General features: G+C 36.8%; 3 protein-coding genes across 3 annotated transcripts; 2 read left to right on the plus strand and 1 right to left on the minus strand.

Moving 5' to 3' along the window:
* The first annotated feature begins 91 nt into the window (after window positions 1-91).
* On the plus strand, window positions 92-2,712 carry LOC128896952 (ubiquinone biosynthesis O-methyltransferase, mitochondrial). The gene is made up of 4 exons (XM_054160556.1): window positions 92-1,188; window positions 1,583-2,075; window positions 2,139-2,319; window positions 2,463-2,712. Exons 1-4 carry the CDS (start codon window positions 1,127-1,129, stop codon window positions 2,585-2,587), a joined length of 861 nt encoding a protein of 286 aa, XP_054016531.1. The 5' UTR covers window positions 92-1,126; the 3' UTR covers window positions 2,588-2,712.
* A 356-nt stretch (window positions 2,713-3,068) lies between these two features.
* Window positions 3,069-6,473, minus strand: LOC128896949 (lysosomal aspartic protease). Its single transcript, XM_054160554.1, has 8 exons — window positions 6,289-6,473; window positions 5,684-5,931; window positions 4,859-4,977; window positions 4,413-4,612; window positions 4,174-4,296; window positions 3,949-4,096; window positions 3,598-3,690; window positions 3,069-3,506 (listed from the first exon to the last, which is right to left on the minus strand). The coding sequence occupies exons 1-8, from the start codon at window positions 6,348-6,350 to the stop codon at window positions 3,345-3,347; spliced, it is 1,155 nt and encodes a 384-aa protein (XP_054016529.1). The 5' UTR covers window positions 6,351-6,473; the 3' UTR covers window positions 3,069-3,344.
* Window positions 6,474-8,238: 1,765 nt separating this feature from the next.
* LOC128896903 (dynein light chain 2, cytoplasmic) lies at window positions 8,239-9,694 on the plus strand. The gene is made up of 3 exons (XM_054160482.1): window positions 8,239-8,409; window positions 9,077-9,194; window positions 9,344-9,694. The coding sequence occupies exons 2-3, from the start codon at window positions 9,087-9,089 to the stop codon at window positions 9,503-9,505; spliced, it is 270 nt and encodes an 89-aa protein (XP_054016457.1). The 5' UTR covers window positions 8,239-8,409; window positions 9,077-9,086; the 3' UTR covers window positions 9,506-9,694.
* Window positions 9,695-10,554: the final 860 nt, after the last annotated feature.

The raw sequence follows: 10,554 nt of genomic DNA on the forward strand, positions 1-10,554 counted from the left end.
TCTTATCTTTAGGAATTTTTTTCTCCTAAACAGTAGAAATTACGTTTACATGTTATTTCACGAAAAATGCTTCATATTGAACGAGGAAGTGGGAAATAATTTTTATAGAAAATTTTAGATCTTGATTAAAATGGATTGGGCACCCCCTTGAGAATTCTCGATAAAATAATTTTCCCATTTTTTTTTTAAATTAGGGTTTTATTTTAGAGGTAAACTTACTATATATATTTTTCGTAGGTTTCCTGCATGAGATCTACAAGGAAAGAAAATTTCAATTCTAAATGTTCATTATTAAGAAAGCTAGGAATTTTTGAAAATTATGCAATATTTTACATATGCTTCCGTCAGAATTAATTAACTGTTAAAAGGTTTATTATCTTTGCTTGCTTCGTACAACGATCTAATTAAATATTACAAATATAGGTCGTGAATCTGGCGCGACCAAGTATGATAAGAGAGTATGCTACATTTTGACAGAGAAAGCGAAAAATAATTTTTATAGACTTGACCAAAATCGACCTAACCCCTTAGCGAATTCTTTAATAGATCTTTCTTTCATTTTTAAAAAATCGTGACTTCACTTTAGAGAAAAACTTTCTATATGTTTTTCGTAGAGTTGAGGGAGATTTACAACAAAAAAAAGTTTGAATCCAAAATGTTCATTATTAAAAGAGCTACGAATTTTTAAAGATTATGCAACATTTTTGCTTCAGAATTAATTGTTACAAGGTTTCTCGTAAAGAAATTTTCGACTCGCTTGTCTTATCATCTTGTCTTGTTTCGTACAGAGATCTAATTAAATATTACAAATATAAATCGTGAATCTGGAGCGATCGATATACGATAAGAGATCATGCTCGAAATTAATTTAGAACTTTCGAACTATAACAAACATACTACTTAAAATGTAATCGGCACGTTAATTAACGCGATAAGTTTATTGACATTAGTCTTGTTCAATTTCGATCGGTTTAATCAAAGACTGTATCTGACGCGATATATGTGATAATTTTATTCGTGGTTCAGCGTGTCATTTGTTTCTATATATATATGTACCTAATGTAGAAGAACGTTGCATTTGCTAAATCTTTACTTTATGATCCCATTGTCCCGGTAAAAATAAATCATGAAAGTCCTAAAGTTTTTATCTTCTCGATCTGTATGCACAGGAAGCATTTTTCGAAACAGGTACATAACCTATACGTTATTTATTTATTTATTCAACCCTCCATCTGCAAACAGGAATATTCACGACTATGATTTTTCCACATTCTGGTCTTTAGAGACACATCTTAAAGAATTCGAGGCTATTTTTTAAAATTTATATAATTATTTAATTGTTCATGAAGTGAAATTTGTTAGAGAAACAACCATTTTGCAGATGGAAGATCTATGTATGCACCATCTGAAAGAAATACATTTTTAAGTAATGTCAGAGGAAGAGATACGTCTCCTATCTGATCCATAGGTGGGTCAGACGGGAGCATGGTAACCCATGTACTATGGCTAGTAGATGCTAGTAGACAGTGAATGCGTTAAATCATTAACAACAAGAGCTATAACGTACAATCCATGATTTTAGATCAACCGAACAGACCAATCCAGTAGCTAAATCTACCACAGCTAAGCGAACGACTGTAGATCTCGCAACGATAGAGCATCATTCTAAATTAAGTAGCAAATGGTGGGACACCAACGGCGAAATGCGTGCCTTGCATGCATTGAATCCTCTCAGAGTGCAATTTGTACGAGACGGTTTAGCGAATACAGGAGTAACGGCTGATACTCTGCATCTACCTTTACAAGGGACTAAAATCTTGGATGTTGGTTGCGGAGGGGGATTGTTGGCGGAGCCTCTAGCTAGGATAGGAGCAGAGGTAACTGGAATCGATGCGTCTTCAGAGTTGATATCGACTGCAAAGCAACATGCAACGTTAGACACCAGTTTAGATGGAAGGTTGGATTACATCGAAACGACCATCGAGGATTTTTGTCAGGATAATAAGCAGAAATACAATGCTGTGGTAGCTTCAGAAGTTTTGGAGCACGTTAACGACAAGGAATTATTTCTAAAGGTACATTAGATTCGTGTGGGACAGAGGACAGAGTCTTACGAAAAGATATGGTTTCTCTTATAGTGTTGCGTAGAGACTCTGAAACCTGGTGGTTCGATATTTCTCACAACGTTGAACAAAACGTTGCCTTCTTGGTTCGGAGGCATCATCGCAGCCGAGCATGTTTTAAAATTGCTACCGACAGGCACTCACGATTGGAATAAATTCATAACTCCAGCTGAAATTCAACGGTTACTCGAAACATGTAAAATAATTTTGTATTAATAATAACAATACTACTTCTGCACTCTTCTGCATAGTCACTGTGTTCGGTTCATAGTTTTGTCAGCAGCATAGTTTTTGTCAGTATTGCTGCTTTGTTTAGCTGATAGAATTATTTTTTTGCAGGTGGTTGTAAAACGAAGTTAATTCATGGGATATTCTATAATCCTTTGAAAAACGAATGGTTCTGGGTAACATCGACTGCGATAAATTATGCAATTCATGCAGTCAAGAGAAAAGACGAGCAATAATTTACATTATTTATACGATGATATTAACACTGGAACTCGATTATTTTTATTAAAATTACTTTATAATGGTTGTTTTTTTTATTTTGTAGAAAGTACTGTAATAAATAACGTAAGAAATCTCTATACATATTTGTTTATCGAATTATTTAAAGTGAAGCTGTTTTGTTCCATCCATTGTTATGTTACTATCTATGAGCATTTTTTTGAGAATAAGGTGTACGAAGAAAAAGGATGAAATTTCTGATCGAATAAAAATCCAAAAATGTGTAATGTGAAAAACAATTGTTTATTGCGTTGTTCTTAGAGGAATCCATTTTATGCACTTTACAGTTTTAATATGTATATATGAATTATTTAAGGTGTAGCTGTTTCGTTGCATCCATTGTTATGCTACTATTTATATAGTAGAAGTACCTAGTAGAATTAGGTGTATGAAGACAGAGTACGATGAAATTTCTGCTCGAATAAAAATCCAAAGATGTGTAATGTGAAAAACAATTGTTTATTGCGTTGTTCTTAGAGGAATCCATTTTATATACTTTACAGTTTTAATATATATATGTACACATATGCATACACGTTTTTGTTTAAAGATAAAGCCAGTTACTCTTTTCCTATAAGTATTGTACACGCGAGAGGCAAGTAAATGCTATCTTATCAAACTTAGAAGATATACATAACGTTCAATACGTTAAAGGTAAGATGAACACCACAAAATGATTACGCGTATCCTCTTTGAAAAGGCATTTCTTTTAATCTATTTAGCTACGGCGAAACCGACGCGGTTGTTTCCCATGTCGAATTCGGTGTAGTAACGGCCGATGAAGACGTCTCCCAAGATCCATAGGGGACCGTGAGGTGGAGGAACGTCCATTCCCATGAATCCGCTCAAGCAGACAGTCTTTCCAAATTGCGTAACCTGATGGAGAAAAAGCGTACAATATAAATGAGCTTAGCTTGTTAATTATATGAAATATATACTGGTAATCATAGTTTGCGTAGCGTGATACCTTCAAGACGTAGTCGTCGCCCTTCAATGGGAAAGCGTGACCACCCAACGTAAAGGTAATCGTAGGCAAGTTGGGAATCAAGTTACAGTCGACCTGCGAATATAAAATAAGGGTGAGTTTGTGTACATTTGCACGAGTGTAAACAATTGATATTTATGCATTTACAGGAAATTTGAATGTTCAAGAAATGCACGCAATATGCAAGAATATAAAGAAGATGAAAAGTAAAGTTCATGTTATAACATTTTCAGAATGTATTCTTATAATATATTCTTATTTAGGTTCAATTTTTGCAGGCACGTTCGCAAAGATTTTATTTTGCATAAAGATTGTCTAACAATTATTAATTACCATTGCCTCTCCACCCAGGATCGGAGTAGCTCCGATTTTCTCGTTAATGGCGCGCACTTCGTCGACTGGACCAGCGATCAAAGAGGTGCCTGTGTCTGCGATAGCCTCGCATCCTCCTTTGCAAACCGTGGTGTCACCGACCTGGAGGCTGCAATTTTGTATCAGTTAATGCTTAAACGTGGATTGGAATCGAATATGGAAGTATCGAACGTGTGAGAATAATACCTGTCCATTCTGAATTGCCAATAGCCTTTCTTGTCCACAGGTACGTATGTGAAGTCGCCTTCGTAGTGGTCAGGATCAGAGCCACCCAATATCATCTCTCCACCCGAAGAAGCAGAAGGGTCTCTGTGTTCACATAACAGTGAATTTAAAGTAGGACTTGTTTTTGCAATATCGTGAAATTCACTTATTTTCTAAGACATCTCATCTTCTGAATGAATGAATTAAGGAGAAATCTATACCTATTCAAATAAAAGCTGAACACAGGCTGAGGTACCAATCCTTGCTTGACCATGTTGTAGAAGACCGGCATCACACCGTCTACGGAGATCTGGGAGTAGCCCATTCCCAAGATTCCGTCGAATTTCGCAGCCACGAAGGCTACTCCGGGCTCGCTCAAGGCTTCCGCGAACGTCTGATCAGCGATTTTAATTCCAGCGATCTGCGAACAGTAATTAAACTACAGGCTTTGTTTCCTTTTCGAAGCATGGACGTGATCGCGTTATCCGTAAGCAGGAGGAACACGTCTGCGTGGAGGAGACAAGAGGACTCCGATTACGTGACAAATAAAACGATAAACCCTCGATATCCTTATCTGCGTCGTGACCGAGAAGTAAACTGATCCGAGAAGTCTGGAATATTGTTCAGGCTGAAACGAATACGCGAATGGAGCTTTCTCGATACTAACGCTTAGGGTGTCCGTAGATAAGTAGCCGGAGAGACTGCCGGAGCCGTAATGAATGGCGAAGTCGGTGCCGTTGCGTTTGTAAGTGGACGACTTGGTGTTGTCGTATTTGCGGTGCAACTCTGTGGAGCAAATAATTAAATGTTTATTAATCATGATATTTTATAGCAACAAGGTATGGAGAACAAACAAGAAAATTAAATCAACCAAGGACTGTTCGACAACAACTTCATGACTTCAAATTCTTGCAAAACCACTCTAACTTTTGATGATTAAACCCATAAGTTAAAGACGATACATTATATGCTAATCCCTACATAAACCCATATCTACAAATATATCTACAAATGTATCTATAAATGTGTCTACAAATATCGCAAGGTGGCATGAAACTTTAAACAATATAATTAAAAAGAAAAACAGATCACAGGAATTATCATATACGATTGTGTCGGTGTAATTGAGAATTGTAAATGAATACTAGAATTGCAATTGATAACTGGAATACAATGGGTTATCGAATGGTAAAGTATCTTGAAAGCGAATAATTAGATCGGAGATAGCAGATAGGAGGGTATATCTTGATAAAACATTGAAAATGAGAGGGAGGTATAAAAGATAACGTAGATGGAAGATAGTAGATAGAATGTATAGATGTAGATTCTCAAGCATATATTAATATAATTATATATAACTGTTTGAATCAAATCTGATAAGATAGGTAGAGTACAGGCTTCTTGAAATAAGAAATTTGTATGGTACTTGTTAAAAGAATCGTATGATGTATTGATCTTATAATAGTTAAAAGTAGTCTTTGAATATGCTCACTGCAAGCGATGTTGGTCAGATGGCACTTTTTAGAGGGAACCCAGAGGTTCGAGGAGCCCGTGTCGAAGACTACCCTGAATTCCTGAGGTGGAGTGCCGATATTGATAATGCCGTAATACTGAGCGTCGAGATAGTTGGAAAGGGGCTCGGGAGCTGGTTCGGTTCCCTGGACGAGACGAGTTTGAGTCATTTCTGTATCGAACTCCTTGAACTGTCTCCTGACGCTGTCCATTTTGTGCATCGGAATCCTTGAGACAAAGGAAAAAGTAAGAATACACAAGTTGATAACAAAGTTCGCAAATGCAAATGGAAGACATCGTTAATAGAAAATGTTGACAATAGTCAGTAGATAGCATTGTTTTTGCAACGCATGATAGTTCTGGATAGTATTCAACTCATATTACGACTCTTTGTTCAAGGTATCAAAAGCATTGTTACACGCATACAGGTGCAGTTGACGCTGAATATACAAACACATAACAAAAATAACGTGAAAGTAGATGGAATGTATATAGATAAAGGAAAGAAAAACAGGGATTGAAACGTAATATGAAGATCAAAGTGGAAATGAATAATCATCTTCGTTTAAAGGATGGTATATTTACCTTACAAAATCAGCGTTAGCCAGCGCTAACGCGGCGCAGAGGCACACGAGAACACGAAACATTCTCGCGAACTTTCGATTCTCCTTAAAAAAGGAAGATTGTATATTAAAGATGCCTCCACTGAACGGTTCCCTTCGTACTCGACGGGAATGCAGAACGCTGACTGACAAATTCGAAGTCAAATACCGTTTTATAGTCGGTTTCGTCAGTCGTTGTGACTCGGTGCGCATGCGCAGATCAGGTCAGTGCCGAGTCCTAATCTCTGGCACGGTTCAACAGAGTCAAGATCGAATCGATAGGCAAGATTTGATTTGATTTCATTTAATTTTACTAATAGATAACGCGATAACTAATTAAAACTCATTATGGTACACGATTCGTTTTCTTTGTTTTACACTTATAGAATACAGATAGCATCGGATATTTCAAGATGGAATTAAATTTAAATTTTAATTAGAGATATTAAGGTGTATAGAGTTGTCCAGCTTTTTGTAAAGAATTCTGTAGAGAATTTTCTTGATTTTTTGGATGGATCTATTGGTTATTCGGTTTTAATAATAATTGGAGATAATTGTATTAGATTATTAGAGATGATTAGAGATTGAAATTCGAAGTGGATAAGTCAGGTGTAATTTGAATAAATATGTTAACATAACAGAAATTTATTGGTAGACCTGTTAATACTCTTAATTTGTAGATTTTTTTAATGGAACTATGTATTTTGCTGAATTATCTTTGATTTTTATGAAGGATTATCGAAGATTCATTTTCTATTTGTGTGTGGAGATACCGAGGGAGTAGTATGATTTCATTATGGCGCCATCTTGTAACGTAACTAATTACTTACAAGAAGGCAAGCAGTTGTAATCACAGATTTAGTTGAAACTTAGTACGGTTATAAATCTCGGACGTCTTTTCACGAATATATACAATTATTCAATTTATTATACAAATATAAATATGCAATATATGTACAATTGTAGCTTTAGATATTCAATTGAATATCTAAATGAATTGAGTAGATACTCAACAGTGCTCAAAAGTTCTGTCCGTTTTTAATATAAAATAAAATAATAAATTTCTCATACCTTGAATAAATTATATTGAATGATATCATTTTCATCATTATTGATGACATCTTGTCAAAATAGACAGAATTCGTGGTACAACGTTCCAATAGTTTCTTTTTTAGTTAATTTTTATGAATAATAGTAGGTAAGTCAGAGTTCTAATTCAACGGCCCCGGGGGTGGGGGTGAGAGAGGGGTCCGCAGGGGAAGTCCAAGGTTCCAAGATCCCAAAGTCCCAGGGTCCTAAGATCCCAAGGTCCCAACGTCCCAATCTAGCTTCCCCTCCGCCGCAACCTCTCCCTGTGCCGGTAAGTTAGAACTCACCCGACTTACCTACTAATACTTCCAGAGAAATCGATCTGTACACAACACATGAGTACAATACCTACATACAAAAATTTTCGAATGATTTATCAATATTTACACAAATAAACATAAAAAGAATATCAAATACTCAAGAACATTCGATCTTCAACATTCCAATATCTTCTTCGTCAATTCTTTATTATAAATAATTCCGTATAAATTGCTCTGCAAGCGAAAACATAACCATAAAATCTACATACAGAAATTTTTAATTTATTCGTCGATATTTACACGAATAAATACAAAAAGAATATCAAATACTCAAAAACATTCAATCATCAACATTCCAATACCTTCTTCGTCGATTCTTTATTATAAATAATTCCCGAAAAATCGCGCTCTAAGCGTTCTAAACACGAGCATAAGTTCGCGCGTAGAACGATATTCGATCGATTTCCGAATTCATGTTTACGCGGGTTGCTAGCAGCGATGCATGCCGGGCCGATAGAAGACCCTGATAGAAGACCCTAATCGCGGGCCAATCAGAGGCCAGGATCGCGGTACGGGCACTTCAGTCTTGAACTCGATCGAGCAATAGTCGCTGTCGGCTTGAGCGAACGAAAATTTCTCGTGTTTAAAATCCGTTCCCATAGAATAAAAACAGAAATAAGTACGCGCAATCGTCGCGGTTCAACCTAACGATCGTTTACAACTGTGTCCGCTGGTGAGAGTGTCAATCCCGAAAGGTATGTCGATTGTTATTCCTTTAGAAATGTATTTTTCGTTTTCGACCGGGAACGAGGCGACTTATACGTCAACTTCGGTACGAGTTTTCTCAACGAATTATTTTCAGCAACAAAATTAAAGAAATCCTTCGCAGGCATGTTTTCTTAATTCCGGTACCGATCTCTGAGATCGCGTGCTAGTCGATTATTATTCCCATCGTCGTGTCGTGTCGTGTCGTATCGACAAAACATTATCCTCCCGCGTTTCGTCTCCGTTATCGTCTACGCGCTCGTTTCTTCCTTTATTAACCTGATCGTTTTTATGCACGATTCTATCATGCCGGCACATGACGTCTACGCTACTGTCAAAATTGCGCGCATTCCCAACTCCAGGTTCTCAAAATATTTCAATTTCCACCATTACAATAATTATTCATAGTAATCTCTCTACCGATCCACCAGTGACGGGCAAAACCGTTAGCGAATAACCCTTTGAGTAAATCTGAAGCTTGCCGATGTCTTTCTCTCGTTTCCTTCTTTGGAAAATGTTCAATGGAAGAAACGAGACAAACAACGGGTTGTGCCCATCACTGCGCTCCGCCACTGTGACTAGCTAATAGTAACGTACTATTAGAATTATTGTCATCGACCAGTCAAAAGTACTCACTTTCTCCTGGGGGGGTTTCAGAACTACGAAGATGTCGGACAGGAAAGCCGTGATAAAAAATGCAGACATGTCCGAGGAGATGCAGCAGGACGCTGTGGACTGTGCGACCCAAGCGCTGGAAAAGTATAACATCGAGAAAGTGAGTTCCAGAAACATACCGAGACCTGTTACAGACATCGTGCTTACGAATGCTAATGGTACACGTATCTGTAATAGGTCTGCAATCTGTAATAGATCACTCCTAAAATGTAATAGAAAGGAGTACTGAGCAAATGCGGTTTGTTTCAGGACATCGCAGCCTTTATTAAAAAAGAGTTCGATAAAAAATACAATCCGACGTGGCACTGCATCGTAGGACGTAACTTTGGAAGTTATGTGACGCACGAAACAAGACATTTTATCTATTTCTACCTGGGTCAGGTAGCCATTCTCCTCTTCAAGAGCGGATAAACTGGATTCGTACTCTATGTTTACCATCCTTTCTTCCTCCCTTCATACACGCTACATGGAATACCTTAAATCACATCGCCATCTGTAAGAGAAATTACATTCTGTATACAATGGAAAAACGTTTGTTTTTTAAGCGAGAAATACGCTCCCAGTAAAAGAGTAAAAGTATATACACATTGATGCTATTGACTTGCTGTTTTACTTATCGTTCGGGAGATAAGAGACGACTGTGGAAATTTATGTAGAAAACTGCAAAAAAGGGTAGGGAGCTAAAGTGACCGAACAAAAGCGAAGGGGGAAAAAAAGTAAACCAATTTGACATACAATCTTACATGTTGAAATGTATCGTGTATGCCAGAAAGTTTGTTGTGTTCTTGTTTTATATTAGGTATATAGAAATGATGCGAGGTTGAGTTTCAGTACTGGCGAATTTTAAATTAACGAGGGTTTCACGAGTACGTAATTTTCATAAAAAGAAAATATTCAAACGCGATATATATATATATATTTTTTTTTTTATCGTCTTTACCGATGCTTGCCGAGAATTGTGCTGGAAAGCTCTTTCGAATAGTCGAGAAACGAATTCGAGCAAAGGCCGATGTCGGTTGCCTGCGAGTCATTTATTTTTCGCGCGACTTGTAAATTGTCCCTTCGTTCTGTGATGCTGCGCAACGGATTCGTTAACTCTTTGATTCGTTTGACTTCTGACATTCTTACAAGTTCAAGGATTGGAGGCTAAGGAAAAGGTTAATATTACCGATGCGTCGCGATATCGTGCATTCGAGCGTAATAACTATTTAAAATTAAAATGATGCTAACACACGATGTCGCATAAATATCCGTGATCGAGCCGACGATCATAATTTTGCAGTTTTTTATATTGCACCGAGAGGAACTATTTGCGAACGTATTATATCATAAGGCGATTATACATCCTTAGAGAGAAACATTTATTATTACACTATTATTATTATATTCGTCTTTTGGTTCGTTTCATTCTTTTATTTTTGGAAAAAAACGTTGTACATGTATTCAGCCCATTTAAATTC

This window comes from Hylaeus anthracinus, unplaced genomic scaffold (genome assembly GCF_026225885.1).
Source record: "Hylaeus anthracinus isolate JK02 unplaced genomic scaffold, UHH_iyHylAnth1.0_haploid 11978, whole genome shotgun sequence".
Taxonomy (NCBI): domain Eukaryota; kingdom Metazoa; phylum Arthropoda; class Insecta; order Hymenoptera; family Colletidae; genus Hylaeus; species Hylaeus anthracinus.

Excerpts from the sequence above, each read along its gene's own strand:
- LOC128896952 (XM_054160556.1), top strand. The coding sequence starts at position 1,127 with ATGAAAGTCCTAAAGTTTTTATCTTCTCGATCTGTATGCACAGGAAGC. Across the intron at positions 2,076-2,138 it reads ACAAGGAATTATTTCTAAAG|TGTTGCGTAGAGACTCTGAA; the intron begins GTACATTAGATT and ends TTTCTCTTATAG. Across the intron at positions 2,320-2,462 it reads TCAACGGTTACTCGAAACAT|GTGGTTGTAAAACGAAGTTA; the intron begins GTAAAATAATTT and ends ATTTTTTTGCAG.
- LOC128896949 (XM_054160554.1), bottom strand. The coding sequence starts at position 6,350 with ATGTTTCGTGTTCTCGTGTGCCTCTGCGCCGCGTTAGCGCTGGCTAAC. Across the intron at positions 4,297-4,412 it reads TTCAGCTTTTATTTGAATAG|AGACCCTTCTGCTTCTTCGG; the intron begins GTATAGATTTCT and ends ATGTGAACACAG. Across the intron at positions 3,691-3,948 it reads TCCTGGGTGGAGAGGCAATG|GTCGACTGTAACTTGATTCC; the intron begins GTAATTAATAAT and ends TTATATTCGCAG.
- LOC128896903 (XM_054160482.1), top strand. The coding sequence starts at position 9,087 with ATGTCGGACAGGAAAGCCGTGATAAAAAATGCAGACATGTCCGAGGAG. Across the intron at positions 9,195-9,343 it reads AAAAGTATAACATCGAGAAA|GACATCGCAGCCTTTATTAA; the intron begins GTGAGTTCCAGA and ends GGTTTGTTTCAG.